The 21,556-nt window shown below is 40.5% G+C and overlaps 2 protein-coding genes across 7 annotated transcripts in view; both read left to right on the plus strand.

The window, feature by feature from the left end:
• The window catches only part of LOC137123248 (mitogen-activated protein kinase kinase kinase kinase 3-like), a 34,769-nt gene extending 20,325 nt beyond the window's left edge, over positions 1-14,444 (plus strand). For all 5 annotated transcript variants that reach the window (XM_067496683.1, XM_067496682.1, XM_067496684.1 and 2 more), the window contains 21 exons: positions 3,295-3,364; positions 3,445-3,503; positions 5,303-5,365; positions 5,905-5,963; positions 7,183-7,305; positions 7,403-7,457; positions 7,544-7,685; positions 8,380-8,459; positions 9,721-9,762; positions 10,245-10,329; positions 11,033-11,112; positions 11,237-11,297; positions 11,594-11,699; positions 11,796-11,854; positions 11,999-12,102; positions 12,431-12,602; positions 12,695-12,763; positions 12,844-12,936; positions 13,024-13,094; positions 13,173-13,228; positions 13,300-14,444. In XM_067496683.1, coding sequence (XP_067352784.1) covers positions 3,295-3,364; positions 3,445-3,503; positions 5,303-5,365; positions 5,905-5,963; positions 7,183-7,305; positions 7,403-7,457; positions 7,544-7,685; positions 8,380-8,459; positions 9,721-9,762; positions 10,245-10,329; positions 11,033-11,112; positions 11,237-11,297; positions 11,594-11,699; positions 11,796-11,854; positions 11,999-12,102; positions 12,431-12,602; positions 12,695-12,763; positions 12,844-12,936; positions 13,024-13,094; positions 13,173-13,228; positions 13,300-13,387 — 1,737 coding nt within the window. In that variant the 3' untranslated portion in view covers positions 13,388-14,444. The remainder of the gene's footprint in view (positions 1-3,294; positions 3,365-3,444; positions 3,504-5,302; positions 5,366-5,904; positions 5,964-7,182; positions 7,306-7,402; positions 7,458-7,543; positions 7,686-8,379; positions 8,460-9,720; positions 9,763-10,244; positions 10,330-11,032; positions 11,113-11,236; positions 11,298-11,593; positions 11,700-11,795; positions 11,855-11,998; positions 12,103-12,430; positions 12,603-12,694; positions 12,764-12,843; positions 12,937-13,023; positions 13,095-13,172; positions 13,229-13,299) is intronic.
• A 967-nt stretch (positions 14,445-15,411) lies between these two features.
• soul4 (heme-binding protein soul4) lies at positions 15,412-21,413 on the plus strand. Of its 2 annotated transcripts, none has more exons than XM_067496689.1 (6): positions 15,412-15,570; positions 16,391-16,589; positions 17,013-17,098; positions 18,045-18,186; positions 18,332-18,515; positions 18,669-21,413. In XM_067496689.1, the coding sequence occupies exons 2-6, from the start codon at positions 16,436-16,438 to the stop codon at positions 18,841-18,843; spliced, it is 741 nt and encodes a 246-aa protein (XP_067352790.1). In that variant the 5' UTR covers positions 15,412-15,570; positions 16,391-16,435; the 3' UTR covers positions 18,844-21,413. The 2 variants fall into 2 exon arrangements, with proteins under 2 accessions (XP_067352790.1, XP_067352791.1); XM_067496690.1 differs by having other exon boundaries at positions 15,484-15,627.
• Positions 21,414-21,556: the final 143 nt, after the last annotated feature.

A 21,556-nucleotide genomic window follows, 5' to 3' on the forward strand; every position in this document is an offset into this window, starting at 1 on the left:
GAGAAGAGCAGGGTGAATATGTCATCCTCAGTCAGAGTTGAAAATTAGTAGAGCAATGCAGTGTTGGAAGAAGTTAGCAGGATGTCATCATCTGGAGGAGAGAACTGTGAGCTGATGGCTGCCACCTTATTAGCAAAGAAGCCTGCAAAGTTGTCGGCAGTGAGAGAGGTGGAGGTGGGCAGATCAGTGCTTTGGAAATGGAGAAAAGTGTTCTCGTGTCCATGGTGTTGCTAAGCTTCTTCTGGTAGTATTCAGTCTTTCCCCTGGTGATACTGTGAGAAATAGATACAAGCAGGCCCAGATACTCTGCAAGAGCAGAGGGAATCTTGGATTTGTGCCACATCCTCTCAGCACTCCTGAGCGTGGTGCGTTGCTCAAGGATTCAGTCGGCAAGCCACAGAGTGGAAGCTGAGGGACAAGTAATAATAATAATAATAATTCATGGGTCTAAGAGACATTCCAGACACAATGAGTGTATTCCAGAGGCTGTCTGTGGCTGCAACTGTATCGAGGGTGGAGAGATCTTGTGGTGGGGGCAGAGACCAGTGAAGAGAACTGCTCCGGGTTGAGAGTCCAGACATTATGGCCGAATGCCAACTGTGTGGTAGGAGAATGTGAAGGTCTAGGGATGAAGACTGTGAGCTGAATGAAGAAGTGATCTGATAAATGCAGAAGAGTGACAAATATGTTGTCTTTGGTGCACTTCCAGGTGAAAATGAGGTCCAGGTTGTTGCCAGTTCAATTTATCTTTGATTGAACAAGAAAACCTGTAGATGTCATTCCTCTGGTGCTGCAATCTGCCTCTTTGCAGTAGTTAATGTTTTAAAATGGTCCGGATCTCTGCAGCAAAGAAAGAGATGTCCTGGCTTTCAGTCTAAAAACAGTGGGATCCCTCATTTGACTTCACAAAGTGACATACCTGTGAATATGCCCTAACGATGGCTCAATTGTAGGATTTTAAGATGCGAAGTTTTGCATGAACATCTGTAAATTTGTGAGTTATTTTTTATTCTTACAGACCAATAGTTTTTATATAAAGTAAGTGGTCTGGTGAGGTTTGGTATCAAGAGAAACTAGGTACCCTACGTGAAGCAGAACATTTGCACTCATAATTATTCAATCCCCATTGAAATGAGGTGTTTAAGCAAAATTTTGTTTTAGCTTTTTACAATTAACAAATTAAACAAAAACAACTTAAATAAGCTCAACGCGACTAAAGTGTCTCCTTCAAAGACAACCCAAAAGCCAATGTTTATTAACTACTGCAGTCTCCAAATTATTCCACTCCTTCATTAAAAGCATTTTTAATAGTTAGGAGAGAACACCCTTTAGTAGCATGACCGGCTGCAGATGTGATGCACATTCAGACAGCAGCTTCTGGCAGAATTGCAGAGGAAGCCAATTCCTTCACTAATAATTGCTGCATTGGCCTTCTTTTAATCCTGCCTGAGGTTTTGTATCTGGTTCAAGTCAGGTGACTGTGACGGCCACTCTGGAATCTTCCAGATTCCAGAGAGTTTGTAACCAAGCCTTGTAGGAAGGTCTAATGACACCCAAGCCTTATCTTCCTCACAGACGGCCTGAAACTTTCTTCTAAGATGTCCTGATACTTCAATGAATCCGTCTTGTGTTCCACACGCTGTAGGTTTCCACTGCAGAAGCCCCAAATCATCACCGAGCCACCAGCAGGCTTTACTGTAGATGGGGGTTTTCAGTGTATGCTTCATTCCTCTTCCTCCAGACATAGCAGTTGATCTAAAGGCCCCAAAAGTTCCAGTTTTTTTATTATTAAACAGAACAGAATTCCAAAATGCTTATTTCTATGATTATGAGCATAATAAACTTGACATTTTTTGGTGTTTTTTGTCAGTAGTGATGTCAGTAGTGATGCGTTGGAGTTCTGACATGGAAACCTTCAGTGTTTAGTCTTAATGTGCAAACTGAAACCTCAGTGCCTGTTTCCACCAAATCTTGCTGCAGATGTTTTGCAGTCACTCAACGTTTTTTCTCCATCTGCCTTCTCAGAAATCTGGTTGCAGCCTTTAATAGTTTCCTTTTTCTGCCACATCGAGCGTAGTCACTGTTCCTTTTAATTGAACTATGTTGCAACAGTGTCTCTAGGAACATTCAGTGTCTTAGCTGTCTTTCTGTATCCTTTTTCATTTTTGTGAAAGGCAACGATCTTGGTTAACTTGGTCATATTTCCAACATACAATCAAACATGACACTCAACAAACCCTGAGCTAATTGGTAAATGGTCTGTGCTTGGTCTGCTTATCTACCTGTTGGCACTCAAAGTTCTTTACACTGCTGGTCATTCACCCATTGGCACTCACAATCACACACTAAGTTTAGGTTCAGTATGTTGTTCATTGAGACTTTGGCATGTGACTGAAGGAGCTGGGGATCAAACCAATAACCCCAAGATTGGTGGACAACTGCTCTACCTCCTGTGCCACAGTCCCCCAAAACTGATGGACTGCTGCTGTTTCTACTGGTTTTGTTTCATGGGTGGATTTGTTGTTGGAGTTTGGCTTGTATCTGGTTTGCAGTTTGCTTAAATTTTAAAGTTAGATTCTTAACCTGCTCAGTACTAAAACATAATTCCACACTTGCTGTGAGAAGTAACCACTGTGTCTAATATAACACAGAACCCCCACCCCACCACTACCATATTTTCATGTTTGAGACACATGAAACTGTGAGTCCTCCTGCAGTGCAGCACAATATTCCTTTAATCTGATGAAACTCTGGTGAAAGTCTGCTGATCATGATTCAGCTCAGACAAATTTCGCACAACTGTAGGTCGTCTCTCTGCTGAAAGAAAAAAGAAAAATCGGAATCCAGACTGAAATCACCCATTAAAACCTTAAAGATAGGAAGTGGTCACAGGTCAGTTTTTGCATTTTGACCTTGACCTGCTCTCTACCCCTGGCTGAGATCGTTTAGACTCCATTTTGTTTCTGCAGCTGTCAGTTTATCTTTCTGTCTGCTGCTTAATATGGAGTGTCCTCAGCTGAGGGGAAAAGGACACTGCTGAATAAATAACTCCACAACTCAAAACATTCAACACGCTACAAATACACTCTCTTAAAGCCAATACTCTAGATAAATACTGTTTCATAAAATTACTTTTTAAACATACAGTTTAACAGAAAAAACAATTTCATGCAGAGCTTGGAAAAATAATGTTTACATTCAGTATTTGTCATTAAAAAATTTCTCAGCTTCAAATTTTAAGGAACAGACCATCTGAATTTGAGTTGGTACTGTTGTCTGTCTGTTTGTCTACAGGTCATCTCTGTCCCTCAGAGGATCCCCTCTGGAAACACCAGAGGAGAAAAAACTCTCTCTGAAATCACCTGTGAGTATGTTTATGTTTTATTGCTGCTGTTGATGATGATGATTATGAAGCTGTGTGGTGATTGTGTATTTTTCTTTCAGTTGATCAAATGAAGTTTGATCCTCCTCTGAGGAAGGAAACTCAAGCTCATCATGAAGAGGTTCAAACTCCAATAATGCCCTGCAGTATTAACAAAAACAATACACAACAGAAAATCCAGTGGTAGTACTTAGTAATGGCACTGTTTGCAATTTCCTGGTTTTCTACATAAATTGATCATGAAATGTGATATGGTTTTCACCAAAGTCACAAATATCTACAAACAAAGTATTTCTATGCTGATAAAACCCGAGCAGTTGTCCTCTGTCATATTTTAATCATCTTCATCATCATCTTACATAAAACATACAAGGTGATGGTGGAAAAAGCAGAGATGGCAGTAACACGTGTGCAAATTCCAAGTCAGAACCTTCAAGTCACAAGCAAGTCCAAGGTCACTTGGTGAGACTCAAGCAAGTCACCAGTCAGGAATTATGAACTTCTGATGATCCACCCCAGTTTTTATATTAAATCTGTTAGATGATGATGGTTAAAAGAGTTAGGTTGTATTTTCAATATAACTAGTGTTCCTCAGCTTGCCTACACCTTTAAAATCTTACTAATCTATGACATTGACAACACCACATCCAGGTGTCAGTCTGCAGATGTCACGTCACATGACAGGTTGGAAAAATGTGAGTATCAAAGATAAAAGCAATTTGCTGAGACCCAGTGAGTAAATTACTATTATAATGAAATATTACTATGAATAGTAATATTTATTATGTAATACAAAGGTCAATATCTTTAACAGCTTTTAACGTGGTGATGGGCCGAGTGACCAGCATCACTTGAGCTTCACTTGAAAACTAAAAGCGAGTGTAGATTTAATTATACACCTGTAGACTCTACATTTAATGATTTGGTAATGTTATGATATAAAACTAAATATTTTAGCAGCTACTGTTTTCAGTATATGCTATATTTATATATATCAGAGAAAACAGCACAATAATTTTAAACATAAAAGGGTAAATGGTCAGCACATATATAGTGTTTAGCGCTTTTCTACCTATTGGCACTCAAAGCGCTTTACACTGCTTCTCATTCACCCATTCCGCTCCCAATCTCACACACTCACACACAGATGGCAGCAGGTGCTATGCGGGTGTTGTTTAACTTGTCCTTAACTAAAAACGAAATAGAAACCGCCCAAGAAATAAACTGAGTGTTAATGTTCTTTTCATAAGCAGCAACAGCTTTGGGGGGCTATGCCTTCGAATTTAGAGGTCTCTAAAACCTACAATACAGAGTTGTTGAAATGCATGTAATGATGTAAACGGTTACCTGCTGTAGCAGTGTGGCCACTCTGCAAAGAAGAGGGTGACCAGCCACTGTGACCCTGGCTGATGCAGTAAGGCATGAAGCTAAACATCCCGATGCAGAATGGTTCTGGAAACGCAAAAGGTGCCAGTTTGGAGTGGCCCAGCCAGAGCCAAAACCTCATCCTAACAACCCATTCACACTGATATACTCAACAAGAGCAACTAAGTTGGGGTTCAGTGTCTTACTCAAGGATACTTTGACAGGTGACGGGAGGAACCAGGAATCAAACCAACAACCCTGGGGTTGGTGGATGACCGCTCTACCTCCTGCGCTACAATCCTTTTGTATGGTTAATGGATGTGTTCGATAAAGGAATAAATAATCATGAGTGTTTTTGTTTTATCAGCTTAGAAATACTGTGTTTGATATTTGTGCCTTATGAAGATCATATTACAGTTACTGACCAATTTATGCAGAAAACCAGGAAATTGCAAACATTCCTATTATTTCCATAATCTTATTGCTTATAACTAAAATAATCTGAAAAGGGAGTAATGAGAAATTTAACCCATCGCTTAAACTGTGTGTTTACAGTTGGACACTGATTGGTTCCTGGACTGTGAGGAGGAGCTGTACTATACTGCAAAATCACACCTGGTACTTATCTTATGGCATATCTGCCAATGGAATAAACATATCAGTCAGTTCACATTGATATACAAAAGCTAAATAACCAGTGGCTAAAAAGAAGGCTAATTTTCAGTTCTTAAAGACACATCAATTTCTTGGGTTCATACATAAATGTTTCCTGTTCACCATCTGTCATTCATCCTACTGTCAGTATTTTCCCTGGATGATGTCACCTCCTGCTCTCCTATAACTGGTCTATTTAATTAGTTTCAAATCATGTTTCCACATAAACATTGTTATCTTAAGACTACTACTAACAACTGATAAAATGTTTGACATGCAGCGATGTAGAGAAGTCTGAGACGGCATTAGAAACACGATCACAGAGATGGTGTAAACCATTGAGACCGCAGTAGAATGAGCAGAGACAGAAATATAGCACAGTAGAGATGAAGCTGAGTGCTGTGGTCCTTGGCAGTCTCATAGTTACTAAGTCAGCACCAGAGCGGAGTAATAAGCTCCCCCCCCCTCCCCCCCCCCCCCCCCCCCCCCCGCATCTACTGCAGGAGCTCCAGATGGAGGATGAAGAAGCTGCAGGATCTGGGTCCATCCTGAGTGGAAGCAGGTAAGTTCACCTATAAACATGACAATAGGAGTCCACCTGTCACTTAGTAGACACTTTAACTTACAATTAAGAAACACACACCAGGAACAACTTGCCAGTGACACTTAAAATGTTCATAGACAACCCCTCTATCACCTGAGCATCAAACACTATGCCAACATGTGAAAGCATGTTCATGTAGACAGAGCCATCTAAACTGAAGCAGGGAACACAAATGTGTAAATCCACCCTGTTTATTACTGTTGGTCTGCTAAATGTAACAACACACTCAGAATTCAGCCAGGAAGGTCCCGGTCCTGTTGACCTGAAAAACATATTAGGTGTAGGACGCCTCATCTTTGCAGTTATTTTACTGGTTTGGTGTTTGTGATCATGAAGATGTATCGTCTCTGTAGGTTTGAGCAATGACTGTTTCCGAATGATGTAAATATAAACAAAGTGTGCGAGAATAGAGCTGCAGTGTGTTTCTCTCCTCCATCAGTGTTAGAGTGTCGACCTCAGCTCTGTCTGAATAATTCATCAATCCTCTCAGGAGGGGGTGGAAGAGCTGGAGCTGGGGTTGGGGGGGGGCACAGAGGAGCTGATGAAAATTTAAAGATGCTGCATCTGAGCACTTTGGAATATTTGCTAACGAGGAAGAAAATCCAGAGCTGGGTGGTTTTAAATGGACACTGACATTTCCACTGACTGTCCTTAACTTAGGTCATTGATATCTACAGTCTGAAGTGAGTCTGACCTCTGACCGCCTCAGTGAGTCAAGTTGGTTCACAAACATCAAAATAAACAGAGAAAGAGTACAGGTGAGTCACGGGTAACATGCTGCAGCTTTTGTGTTTAATAGCTGTAGGAGCAGGTTGTGCTGAGGCAGCAGAACAGCTAATGCACCTGCTTCCTGAGCTAATGTGTTAACTTCACAGAAAAAGAAACATTAAAAGTCCAGTGCAGCGTCTCCATTTTCTGCACTGAAACTCCTTCCTGAAAACAGTCCTGCAGCCAGAGGAAGCCTCTCCAAACTGCTCCTTCTCCTTCTCTTTAAAAATGAATGAAGATCCTGATGTTAAAAATTGTCAATAATGTAGTGTCAGTTAAACAGTGACTGTAAAATAAATTTTAAAACAAAATTAAGTTGAAAGGTGGATCACCTAATCAGCCAGTTAATCAGGTGGTCAGAAGCAGTTGCTCCTCGACAGTCACTCCGATTAGATATTTTAATTTCTAGGGATCAGGAGACTTGCCTGGATGAAGATGCCTCTGGTGAGGTTGATGATGTCTGTGTGGAAGGCGGTAATGAAAGCATACAATCAGGAGTGTCTGCTGCAGGTCACCATGAGGATGAAATGCAGTGAGTATGACACAGGTGTTACAGGTGTATAGTCTTCAGTTTGGTTTAGTCTGGTTCACTGACAGGAAGTCCCTGTTTTCCTTTCTGTTTCTTTCAGAGTAATGGATTCAACGCTGAGACCAGACGCTAGTCATAAACCTCCTCCCCTTCAGGTGTGACCCCCTCACCTGTCTTGAATCAATCCAACTGGAACTGAACCATTTCCAACAAACCTCTCATATCTCTGTCGCTCCATCAGGATGGACCCCCGCTATCTGAAGACAGAGACCAGGGTGCCATTGAGTGTGATCCTCTGTCAGAAAGCCTGGTACGCTCTGCCACCCAGGGCCCCCCAAGACCTCCACCCCCCAAACTGCACTCCCATAGACTCAGCAGCCTAGGTAAGTTCTTATTCGTACCTCTCAGGCCTGAGGACACAGGATCACACCATAATGTGACTCAGAACTAGCTCTTAGTTACGGTACTATATGCACTGAGCTCCTCCCCACTCTCCTCCCTGCATTTATGTGTCACCACTGCATGACATTACCTTTGTATCTTTCTCCTCCTGTAGTTGTCTGTCTCCCTCTCTCTGTCCCTTTCTGCAGGTGTCCCCGGCTTTGGAGCTGTGTGTTTTCCAGTGTGCAGCTACTGGTCCTAACAACCTGCCCAGTATTTTATTTGCTGTTTCCTGTTGCTTCTCTTTTCTTTTGTCTCTCCACTTTCTACTCACCCCAACTGGTCAAGGCAGATGGCCACCCACCTGCTGGTTTCTGCTAGTTCTGCTGGAGGTTTCCTCCGTTAAAAGGAGTTTTTCCTCTCCACTGTTGCCTGTGGTTTGTTCAAGGGAGATTTGTTGAGTTTTCTCTATATATTTGAGTAGTCCTGACTTCATTACGTTAAGTGCCATAAGATGACTTGTGAAATGCTTTATAAATAGTGAGTTTACATTTCTGAATCCTCAGGTTTTCAGGGGAACACCTGATCTCCTGACTGTTTATACACCTGATACTTTCTGAGAGAAAATATTATGGAACTTATGGCACACAGGATCCCACATGTCTCTGTGATACAATTTTCTCTCTCACCTTGTAGGTAGCAGCTCGTCCTCCTTTGATGGACAGTCTGCAGCACCTCCTGCTGTCCACCATGGGAAGGACAAGACAGATCTTCCTGTAAGACAAAATGAAGTCAATGTTGATTCTTGGTTCAGCATAAAATCAGTCTTAGTAATAAATCTAATGGGCAACAGGAATCAGTGGATTCTACTGAGCAACCCAGCCAATAAAACATTTATCTCAGAATTTAGAGAGATAAAACCTCTACACTGAACAGTAAACCAGTTTAAAATAGTTTTAATATTTGGTAAAAGAAACATTTACATTTACATTTAGTCATTCAGCAGACGCTTTTATCCAAAGCGACTTACAAGTGAGGTACAAGGCAAGCAAAATAAGTCAAGGGGAAAACATCAAAGCAAAGTCCTATCAGAAAAGTTGTCATTGCAAAAATGACCATATCTGGTCTTAGACACCTCAAATGTAATTAGTAAAGAAGCTTCAACATCCAGGATGTCTTTTAGGGTTTTATTATCTTGCAAGAGAGAAGTATATCGACAGAGTTCAGTTCTCTATCCTATGCAGTTATAAACTTCATACATCACACATTAGTTTTATAACTTTCTGTTGCTGGGCAGAACATTCTCCACCCTCAAACTACTGCCCCCAGCCCTTTTCTCCTTTTAGGGAAACCGTTTCCCTTTTCAGGTCTTTGATAAGCATCTGTGAGCATGGAGTGACTTTGGCTCAGTACAGTGTGGGATGGTCTGCTGTTAGACAATAACTGACCTTGGAGCAGTTCTGCAAACACTTCAAGACAAAACATATATATGAGACAAAGTTTGAACATTCTTCAAAAGTACACTGAGTACAAGTTGCTATTATAACTAGGTAAAATGCTAAGGATTAAATGTAATCATCATTTAATAATACTTTATTTTCCATCACAGAAGTGTTAACATTTCATGAGATGCAAGTGTGACAAAGAGCAGATATAGATTTAAGTGCATAGTAAGATGCGGAAGAGTTCTGTTTTCAGCAGTTTTTTTCTAATATTGGGAGAGAGTCTGCTGAGCGTGCAGCGTTTGGTAGCTCGCTCGTTTGGTGTGACATGGTTCCTTTTTGGCTGATTAAAAATGAGACTAGCTGCTGCATTTTGGATCATCTGCAAGGGTTTGATTGTGGATACCAGTAACCCCATTAACAAAGCGTTGCAGTAATCCAGACGAGATATGACTAGCGCCTGTACAATGAGTCGGGTTGTATATTCTGTGATGAAGGGTCTGATCTTCCTGAAACAGTAAAAACTGTACAGATTCTTCAGTGGATTGTGTGTCAGTATTATTTAATCACTTTCTTATTGTTTATTTTTTTACAGAAACCCATTAGTAATGGACTGCCCCCCACTCCTAAAGTCCAGGTAAGTCTTTATCCAGATCCAGTTTTTTCCCAGTAACATTTTTATTAAATATACAAAAATAAAAACAGTAGAAATGTCAAAACAAAGTCAGAGTGATAGGAAAAATCCAGAGTTTAAGGTGAATTTTGTTAAATCTGCATTCTGGAATACCCCCCAGGTCTTTGTACATGGATCACATGGTCCTTCAGGCTATAATGAGGAATTCTTCACTGACATTCTGTAGTGAATATTTACGTTTTATTACATGAGATATTGATTGATGTAAAGGAAAACAGCTTCTGCATCTCTACAGGGTTTTAGTCAGATTTCATCTGATGGTAAACATTTGGATAAGAACAGATGATGATAGTGAGACTGTGGTGCAAAGATGGTGACAGTTATTTTATTGTGTTTGTGAAGCATTTCTTGTTTCGACATGGTCATTTCTAAAACCGTGGCAATGAGCTGCAAGTAATCCATGTTGTTCCCCTTGTCTCTGTCAGATGGGAGCTTGTTTCTCCAAGGTGTTTAATGGCTGTCCTCTGAAGATTCACTCTGCTGCCTCCTGGATAGACCCCCACACCAGAGGTACCTACCTGTTGACTGCTGACCCCTATCCTGTGTGACTTCTCTGAAGCCCCTTTCAGACATGCATTCTCCTGACTTTGTCTAGAGGGGTGTATGTGTGAACACAAATGTCAGAGTGAAACACCCCAGACTTTATTCTTCGAGCCCCTAGTACAATGTCCGTATTATATGTGTGAGCCCGTGTGTGCACCACATGGCTCTGTATTGATTTGTCAGGAGGATTAAAAGCGACCAAATGGGCATGTTGTTGATGTTTCTATCTCTTATTGCTGTTAAACTTAAGTGATAGAACTTCTTTTTATTAGGTGCATGGCTAAGATGTGCTGTAAACAAACACTATATCCCACAGAATAAGTTTATCATGTTTTGTTGCGAGTGGAGATTACCAAGTAAGGATGCTTCCCACTCGGACGATCTCCCGCTATGTGTTACATGTTTGAAATGCAACAGATTTTTCCTGACATGTCCCAAGTTACTTGGTTACTTGTAACTCAGTTTTCACTGGATTTCCCAATCAAAAGCCAAAAAGAGCCGAGGTTCGGTGTGGGCTCTGTTACAATGAGGAAATCAGCCAAAACACTACAACCAATCCAGCACAAACATGAATACTGAGTGAATCTGAAACAATCTCAAGATTCTGGACCAGGAAAAGAAAAACTAGTTCTGATTATGAAGTTCTTTATAACTTTTTGTGACTTCCCAGACCAGTACCTGGTGTTTGGAGCTGAAGAGGGGATCTACACCCTGAACCTAAATGAGCTGCACGAGAATTGCATGGAGCAGGTGAGACCAGGTTTCAGGCTCGGAAAACTGTGCAGTTGAAAGTACTGCAGTTCAGTCACTGTTTAATTCTGGTCTAAGATGCAGGTTCAGGATGTTTCCTCTGATCTCAGGTGTGTGTGTGCAGCTGTTTTCCCGCAGGTGTACCTGGGTGTATGTGATGAACAACACTCTAATCTCCATCTCAGGTGAGTCACTTATTGTACAGCACTACTCAATAATTTTATTAAAAACTCGATCGGGATCTAATTCTGATGGAAGTGGAACGGGCCAAACTAAAATTTTAAAAAAAGCAGCTGTAGGGAAAAAAGGAAACTGGACGCAACTGCAGACCTCTGGTTTATTGTAAATGTTAATCAAGAGAAGGGGAGAGGTCAGAGAGAGGCAGGGTTGATGGATAAGTATGCAGGTGGAGAATTGTGGACACCTGGTGGATCACTTTAATCGTACATGTGTGTTCTCTGACCCTGAATCTTGTTTGCAGGTAAAACCTCTCAGCTGTACTGCCACAACTTGACTAGTCTGTTCGATCACGCTCGACAGAAACAGAAACTGTCGACTCATCGTCTGCCTGACCGCATCCTCCCCTGGTGAGTACTCACCCCCATTTTGTTTTTACTTGGAAACAACTTTGTAATAATAAAGTAATAAAAAATATGATCAACAAATGTTTGTCTGTTTTCCAGGAAGTTCTCCATCTCTAATAAGATTCCCGACACCAAAGGCTGTCTGAAATGCTGCGTGGGTGAGTCATCAACACAACACAGTCTAGTCTGTTAGCGGTCCTCTCTGGAATGAAGACGACCTGTCTCACCTTAGGTCTCGGTGGTTTTTATTGTATCAGTTTGTATCTGTGGTAGTTAAACCCCCGTTTTCCTTCCCTTCACAGTGAGAAACCCTTACACAGGTCATAAGTACCTGGGCGGAGCCTTCCAAACAGGTATGGTCCTGCTGGAGTGGGTCGAGCCAATGCAGAAGTTCATGTTGGTGAAGGTAAGAGATAAAACATCTGTCAAAGTCCTAGTAAAGGTGTATGATCAGGATCCTTCTGGAGACCTTTCTGGAATACATGATACCAGAGAAGACCAGGCCGCACAAATTACATGTCCCTGAACCAAACTGACATAGGTTAGATGTTAACCCGAGTCAGAACTAACAGACGCCTTTTGGCCCTTAAGCAGATTTTTTCAATGTTAAAAACATCTTGCTTGTTCAGCTCCCCCTGCATATGGACATGCTACCCTTTTCTGTGATCATTGCGAAGGTTAAGACTGTCATGTTCTGGCCCAGGGAAAACCTATTACCTGTCTGCTTTCACCAGAATGTAGATTTCCAACCTCCATGTCCTCTGGAGGTCTTTGAGTTGCTGGTTGTCCTGGAGCAGCCATACCCTCTGATCTGTGTAGGCCTCAGCAGAGGAACCGCACTAAACCAGCCAGTCAGATTCCAGACCCTTGACCCCAACTCCTCTTGCCCTGCCCCACCTGACACAGGTACCCCCCTCCCTTGTGTAAACCTCCTTTGTATCCTACCCTGAGCTGGTGTCTGAACTGTGTCTGAACTGGGCTGTGTTCCATCCTTGCAGAAAACCCTCAGAACTGTGTGATCCATGTCACTCAGCTGGAGAGAGATACCGTCCTGGTCTGTCTGGACCGTAAGTTCCTAAAACCTCAATTGTTTTCCATTTGATGTAAACAAAGTGGAAATCTGATCTGAGCTTTGTTCTTCCTGCAGGTTGTATCAAGATCGTAAACCTTCAGGGAAAGCTAAAGTCCAGCAAAAAGCTTTTAGCTGAGCTCACCTTTAACTTCCAGATCAAGGCGATCGGTAAACCAGATTAAATCTAGTGTAAACTACAAACCCTCTTAAACCCCTGAACCTGTGTACATGTGTGCTGATCTGTCTGTCTCTCAGTGTGTTTGCAGGACAGTGTTCTGGCCTTCTGGAGACATGGCATGCAGGGGCGGAGCTTCAGGTCTAACGAGGTAATTATCATCCAATCCACTGGGCAGGACTGTGCCAACCTTACTGCCGTTACACAAAAGCTCATTTTTTCTCTTCAGGTGACTCAGGAGATCAGTGACACCAGCAGGATGTTTCGACTGCTGGGCTCTGACAGGTGAGACTCGTCTGTGTTAGTGTTCACCCATCCATTATCTCACCTGTCTGACTCCTCACCTGTCTCTGCAGGGTGGTGGTTCTGGAGAGCAGAGCAACAGATAACCCAACTGAACACAGTAACCTGTACATCCTGGCTGGACATGAAAACAGCTACTGAGACCGCAAAGACGTTGGGACCGAACCAGAATGAAACCAGGACCAAAATAATTTAAGCCACAGCCAAACCAGCATTAAGAACCAGAACAGTTTAGAACAGTCTAGAACCAGAATCTGTTTTGCTGCCTTATTGTCACATTTGTATTGAAACGGAATAGTTCTGTTCTAACACTCAGTACTAAAATACAAGTGTTAATATTCGAGAACCACAGCCTCAGTGACCAATCCGGACGGGAGTCCTGTTTTTTGAGGACCGGAATCCATTTCTTGACCAATGCTAACTTTCTGTCACAAACATCTGATGCAGAGGAAAACTAAGGTTTTCTAAAATTTAGTCGTCTCCAGTTTAGAGGTTCAGAACAAGCTTACGAGTAGAAGTAGAATCAAAAACTTTCTTGTAATTAATATATATCATGACACATAAATAGAAGCAGCTTTTTAAAAATAGGATGTTAACTAATTTTAATGCAAACTTAGTTACATAAAAAAAACTTTAGAATCCTTCAAAATAGAATGTCTGTTTTCCACTAAATTCATTAATTCGTCCGTTGTCTTTCACCTTGGATAAGGGTTTTAAGTTCCTGCTCAAATGTTTGTACTCACGTGTTTTTATATGAAATAGTGCAGCCAATGGTAATGAAATAAATGTAAAACATTTTTAACGCCTGTAATGTTTTGACACTTTTAACGCTGGTTCTGTTACGATGACCTGTTGCTTGTCTGTTCCAAACGTGACAGTGTGAATGACTCTGTCTGACAGAGTATGAGGGAAGCTCCTCCATGCACACAAAGGACCAGTGAGTGAGAGTGACTGATTTCTAGACCCTTTTTTAAATCTCAACCAGTTATTAATATCAGGATTATTTTTCTTTTTAAGTAGATAAAAAAAGGGACATGTATGTAACTGTATTGTTGTAGATTAATTTTAAATCCGCTGTCAGTTTATTAGGTACACCAAATAAGTACCATTTTTCCACTTCTATGTCAATAAGAGTATTCAAAATTCTGGGTAGATAAAACATGATTAATTTGCGAATAATCACAAATAACTGCAGACAGTTATTTGACAGACAAAAACTAGCCCTAAAATGAAACTTGTATATAATAGAATCAACACTCTTTTTAACAATGTATACAGCTACAAAAACTTTATCTTTTGGAGCAATAAGTCTGGAATGAATTCAACACAATGTTATTAAGTATTTAAATTCTGTGATGAAACAACTTGCAGAGAATACATTCTGGGTTTAGACTGATTTCCAGGCTCGAGGCAGAATGGTGAGCGGTGAGCACCAGTTTTATTAATAAAAAGTCCCTGATAATTACATTTATCACTATTCATGCATCATCAGTTACTGCTGGACTGAGTGTGTCAGAGTTTAACTTGAATATTGAAGCTGGTTTTAGATTTTATATGTTAAATCTTTTCTACACTATCATGTAAATATTTTGAAATAAAAGCTTTTTTATTCTGATTTAGTTTTTACATTAAACTTCTCTTACATTTGTTTATCTTATATTAATCCTAACCTGTAATTGTTAGAGGAATAATTAATTGTTTACAGCAGACATCTGTCCTTAGAGACATTTACAGGAACATTGTGTCCTCGGAGCAGCTCTGCAGACCAGTTTTCTCCAACATCACTGTGACCATCATAAAACAATGTCTGAGCTGTGATTAACACTAAAACATCCACCATACCTGATCAGTTCTACATATTCCATGTATAAACAAATACAGTACCTTATCACACATGTACACAGAAATAAGTATATCTTAGTTTGATGGAGGACGGAGTTTTTCACGTGTGGACACTTTATGATCTTTATGACTGAAATAGCCTTATCTTGCTTGGAGTTTTATTAACATTAACACACTTCCAGTATCAGTGATTAGGACCCAGTCTGAATTTAATCAGTCTGGGAGACCACATTCTCTTCTAAGTTTTCTTCCTATATGCTGCAGCTCTGTATCAAAACATGCAGAGCGTTTGATCTAATCTCTCACTCATTTTGTAAGACCTGAAGAACTCGGATCAGGTTCAGAATAAGGAGCAACAGAATCTTTTCCCTCTTATTTTGAAAGGTTTGGAGGGTGCATTCCACCGGAAGCAGAGAAGAAGCACCATAACAGTGTCATAAACGTTGTAGAATCACCTGGCAGACAGGTGCGACCTGAACCCGGTAAGGCGCACACGCGGACAAACAAATAGGTGACAGTTCTTACCCGAGCTGGAGCCGGTATGTAGACCCGTGTTAAAAGAACTAACCAGGCTAACCGCGCTAGCTCTCGGTGTTGTGCTAAGTGCAGCCAATCACACTATGTTAAACTAAATCCGGTCCAATTTCGGTCCCTGCGGTTTCTGGACCAGGTGCTTCTTTGTCCACATCTCTCTGTTTAAACTGAGCCTAACTAAAGCAAATCGGTGGCCTATTTCTTTTTGTTTGGATCAGGTCCCCCCGTGACCTACTTTCTCAGTCCGACTCGAATCGGTGCACGGGACGAAAACGGGTTATTAATGTCTGTGGATTCCTGATTCTTGACGAAGTTTAAGTTCAGATGAAAGTCGTTAAACAACTAGTAAAAATATTTTCATTTTTATTTCATTTATTTCGTTGTTCCAGGATCACATCCGGTTTATAAAATAAGAGCCGAACAGAATTTCAAATTAAAAGAATCTGATCCCCGACGTCCGGGCTGTACATGAAAGTATTTGTGATTGGAGACTCTCCTCATCACCACATCAGCTATTTGCTTTGTTTATAATCAGTTAGTGTTTTGTTGTGAATTTTTAGTGGTTACTTAACCACAGGTTCTGACAAATGGCTAAAAGTAAAACTCAAAACAGCTGATGACCATCATCATGACAATGATTTTTTCGTTAATTGAGATCAACTAATGTTCTTATCTGTTGATTAGCTGATTTACTTTGACTGCTGGAGGATGTTGGAGTTTCCTGTTTACCTGTCCTGTTTTGTCTTGTTTTTTCATTTCCTGTTACAGTATTAACCAGTAATCAATAACCCAGTTGGCTCATCTCTTCCAATCATGGCTCTGATCTCTCTCGAAGACCTTGAGGGATTGGACGAGGAACAGCTAGACGCTGAAATCACTGACAACCCAGAGCCAATGGAGGAAGACGACAGACTGCTGAGTCACTGGCAGGCAGTCGCCAGTACCCACCAGGTTTCGGTGCCTCCAGGTGAGGGGGGTATCACCAGGTGTTGGTAAACCTATTTTTACATTTTAAGCATATTTTATTTATTTTAACACAATTATTGACTGTAGGGGTGTGAAATGATTTGATATGTATGTCGATATGTGGGCCGCAATTTAATACAAAAACAATTTAGCTACATGTCCTTCTGTTTAAACATTATTATATTATAATATTTATATTTTTATATTAAATTATATAAAGAGTTTGCGTCATACTTGGGGTGGCAGTGGTTTAAGAGGTAGAGCAGAGTTGGCTGCAATCCCCACCTCCTCCTCCCCCATTCTATCTGAACCCTATTTTGCTCCCGGTAGGTCAGGTCAGCATCTTGTCTCAGAGTGAACAGTAAATCTGTTTATAACTCTTTTGATTTCTATAAAAACTAACGGTTTCCTGTTTGTGATGCAGAAATGGGTGGCCCCATACAGGAAATGACCCGTAACAGCCAGCAGAGGGAGCCACTCCCCTTCGTGTCCATCTCCCGTCATGAGAAGGTAAGGACCTCAGACAATACTGGTCTATCGTTACCTTTTTGGATTACGTGTTGTATATGTGCACATCAAATTATGGTTCAGTGCTACTTGAAGAAATCTGACAAATGGATTGGTACAGAACATGGAGAAATCAGAGCACAAACCTGGATTTTGTTGAGGTCATGAGACACACGGTATAAACAGTAGCTAGGGCTGTGGAATATGTCAAATGGGTGGGTATAGAGAATTATGAGTTACTTCATATTACGCTTCATTTATTTTGTTACTGGAAAAAGGGGATGATTTGTAAGAGGCAGCTTTCTTCTACATGACAGATGTAGCAGCATAGTGACGCACACACACAGGCATGGAAGGTAAATGAACACAAGTAGTTTGTGTTTTGAAGTATTTATATAACCAAATGTGACTTATTTTAACTTGTTACTCAGTACATGACTTTACCTCCTGAATCAGTGAACCCAATCAAAGTTTAGGACAACTTTAAACTATTCCAGATATTTGTAATGCTTTTCTTGCACAACAAAGGCTTTACTGATAACTGGATCTTCAAGAATTCAATAATGTAAATGAATTTCAACTCGAAATGCAGATCTTTCTCTCTTGGAGAAAAAAATTACGGAGCCTACTACTGTGTCCATTCCTACCTTCTCATGAAAAATTATGGAGCTAAAATTAAAGCCACAAAAATATTGTGTACAGTTTGTGCTGCACCAAAAATATGCCCACCAATTGATGGCCTATAAAATTCTGAATCTAACACAACTACTGTGGGGAGCTTTTAGTCTATTGCTTGTTTCCACAGACGTGTAAAACAAAACAAGGTGTAAAACGTCTTATCCTGATCCAGACATGACACAAACCTTGTCCTGTAGATGGAGGGAGGGTCTGTGCCCACCTGAGGGAGAAATCAGTATGTACAGGTGGGTGAGGTGTTTCTTTCCCACAGATGGGGGAAGTCCTGTATGAAGAGCGAGTGTACCCGGCCGGACACTGGGCCTGTGTGACCAGAGGAGAAGATCTATATGAACAGAGCATTTCAATGGGCTTTATGAAACTGATGCGCTTCATCTGTAAAGAGAACTCTGCAGGTGACATTCCGCCCACTACACACTTAAAACAACATTGACAAAAGATCATAAACACTACTGTAATGGGATCCAGGGGTAGACATTATTGATCAAGATGTACTGATCGTGTACCCTGCAATAATGGGGACACATTGATTGTTTATAGGCAGATACCTTGGGATGACAGTGCCGGTTATCAGTAACATCCACATGATGGAGGATGGAAGCACGTTTGAGAAAGATGTCCAGACTATGTTCTTTCTGCCTGCTGAGTTCCAGTCCAGCCCCCCCCAACCCTTTGATGCCGAAATCACAATCGTCTACAGAGAGCCCATTAGAGTGGTCACCAGGTCTGCCCTTCATCTTCTTCATCATCAATATGTTTGCTCCAGACTGAATTTAAACTTGCTTTTCATGTGTATTTATCATTTAGATAAATGTACAAATGTTGAACTTTGATGTTGGCTTGTGTCACTGGCTCTCTGCTCTGCAATTTGCTGCAGCCCATTTTTTGGGACAACCACCGAGGAGACTGTGGGTCGTCAGATTGCTCTACTGTGGGAGATCATCGGTGACAGCGACGAGCTGCGCAGAGATGACTACATGGTGGCTGTGTATGAGAACCCAGGTGTTCCCCGTCGCAGGAATGAGATCTGGTTCATCAGACGTAGCCTGTAGATGCCATCCCATCATCCTCATGTCAGACTGGCCAATCACAGCAGGTTTATGTTCGTCAGCTTCTCTCTGATTGGTCTGTTTCTGTGTAATATGGTTTAACTGGTGTTGGTTTCCATGGACATCGATCACGTTCAGGGTGTGGAATGAAACTAAACTCTGTTTAGGTCATGTTCAGATGCGTTGATTATCCGAGCTGCTCAGTTTGTTCACAACATTGCTCAGTTAAGCTAGCACTTTCCATTTGTTTCCAGTGTTTATGCTAAACTAAGCTAACCAGACAGAGTGGCATTAGACATGAAGTTTGGTGGAATGAAAGGAACAGTTTATTAGGAACCCTTGTCTGTAATAAATCCTCACTTCTGTTTAACACAGGTCATCACAAACTACAGTTGAACAAGCTGTCTCTGAAACAGTCGACAAATCACTTGTTTTCTTCCAGGATGTTTTTATGATGTGTTGGTCCAGCAAAGACAAAACAACATAATTGTGCATCAAACTGTAAGACCAGACCGAAATGTGGTAGACATGGCTCCACATTGAGTGATTTTTTTTTTTTTTTTTGTACTTTAACATGCACAAAACGCATATATTAGATAAATAAATTGACACTGTAGTATTGTGAAATGTGGATTGGTTTAGCAGTCCCGTTGGCCTGTTACAATACAGCAGCAGAATTTTGGATTTAACCTAAATGGACGCTTGTATAGCGCTTTTCTCCAAAGCGTGTTACGTGTTTACAGTAACGTTCAGCACATAAAACACAGGTAACAACAAGTCAAAAAACACACTCACCTGAATGATTTCTCCTGAAGAAAATATAATTTCACCCATTGAATGACTGTGAGCCTTTTCTAAATCCTCAGACCAACAGAAAAGCAGGGTTTCTGAGATGTAAACAGCAGGTCTGACCTTTGAGCGTCAATTCAGACCTAGACACCTGAAAACAGGAAATGACTAGAAGGAAGCAAGCTAAACAAAAAATTAAGGAAGGAGTGAGGAATTAATTTGGCTGCAAAGGTTTAAGGGATCAGACTGGAACGTGGAAAGTGAAGAGAGAAAAGAAAAAGAGCAACAACAAAACATTTTAGAAGACATCCCTAAACATTCAGTAGTCTAAAAACGTTTGTTGGTCCAGCAACTCAAACCTAAAAATACAGATAGTGTTCTCTGTGTAGTACACAGCATATAGTATTATCTGTGTGCAGGTGAGCATATTACACAGGACAGAGTACTTTCTATAAGATAAGAAAATATTTTTTCCCCATATTCTAAAGTTTGTTTTTACTTAGCCTTTTCACCCATTGTGAATTTTAAGTTTCTGTAATTATATTAAAAAAAAATTGTAAATGGATTCAGAAATTTAACAATTCAGATAATAAATATTTAATTTAAATAAATTATTTTCATGAAATGAAACTAAGCAGCTGACAATCTGATAAATTGATGTTTCAGATGAAACCACAGTTTGTTTTTATCACAGGGATGGAAGGAGCCAGTTTTGTTTTGTGTGAAATGAGCTTTTAAAAGCAAAGACAAAAGGGACAGTTTCACAGTTTTCAAGCAGTTCTTATGTGTAAATCTCCATCTCACTTCACTGTTGAAGAGTTTCTAACCAAAATCATTGACTTTATCCTCGTTCATCAGAAACATGAGGAAACACGTCCACGTGGACCTTGGTGTCAGACTGACAATAAGTTTGTGAAGTTGTACTTTAACCTGCAGCTCTGACAGGTTTAATTTTGTTTCTACAAAGACACATGTTGGGGTTGAATATTAAATATGTGTCTTATTTGGTTCAGTATAAACATGTTGAAGGTTTTAATCCCTGCTTATTCATACTTTCTGAGTTCACATGTTCATATCCATGACAGAAATTTCATCTCCTTAGTCTGCTAAGTCCAAAATGGAATTTCTGCGCACAGGTGCAGGTCAGAAATTTGGGTTTGCATCCCCAGTGCACAAACTGCAAATGTGCCAGAAAAGTAACACAGCCACTCAATTCATATATCAAAGGTATGTAATGTTTATTTTTGACACTATTGATGTTAAGCACCTAGGGGTTTTTTTTCTATTGCTGCTCTGTGTATCCCCAGTTATAGTATTGTAGCATGAGTTGAAGTGCAGGCGTGTCCCCTATCCATGTCTGACAGGGGTATGTGGAAAGCATAATCCGGACCTTTGAAACACTCTGTATTTGTGGTGATGTTTTAAAAAAATGACCAAACAGCAAGTCTGTGATTATTGGTGCCTGGTATTAATTGATGTGATTAATTTTTGTGTTTTCCCTTCTGTCTTAGATATTACAATCGAAAGTGGCCAGTTACATTTTACCCGCACAAATACCATTAGGTCCTGTAAGTTGTTTTTTTTTTTTTAATGATTTGTTGTTGATCAAAGGCATTAACATGATTTTAGTTTTTCTTCATTGGTTCCATGGATGCTTATTAGAACTGAAAATACTAACAGAAATGTTCATCTTGAAATAAGTGAAATTGTCAGACTGTACTTAAATGTCATCACACTATCATGTCTGTGAATGTAATTATACAAATAAATACACATCCCCTGTTGACTGTTTTGTGTTAAGCAGTAGCATTTAGGGGTGACAGTGGCTCAGGAGGAAGATTGGTCATCCACCAATCCCCAAGATGCTGGTTCAATCCCCAGCTCCTATGGTCACATGTTAATGTCTCCTTGAGCATAACACTAAGAT

The sequence above is a fragment of the Channa argus genome, chromosome 3, assembly GCF_033026475.1.
Source record: "Channa argus isolate prfri chromosome 3, Channa argus male v1.0, whole genome shotgun sequence".
Taxonomy (NCBI): domain Eukaryota; kingdom Metazoa; phylum Chordata; class Actinopteri; order Anabantiformes; family Channidae; genus Channa; species Channa argus.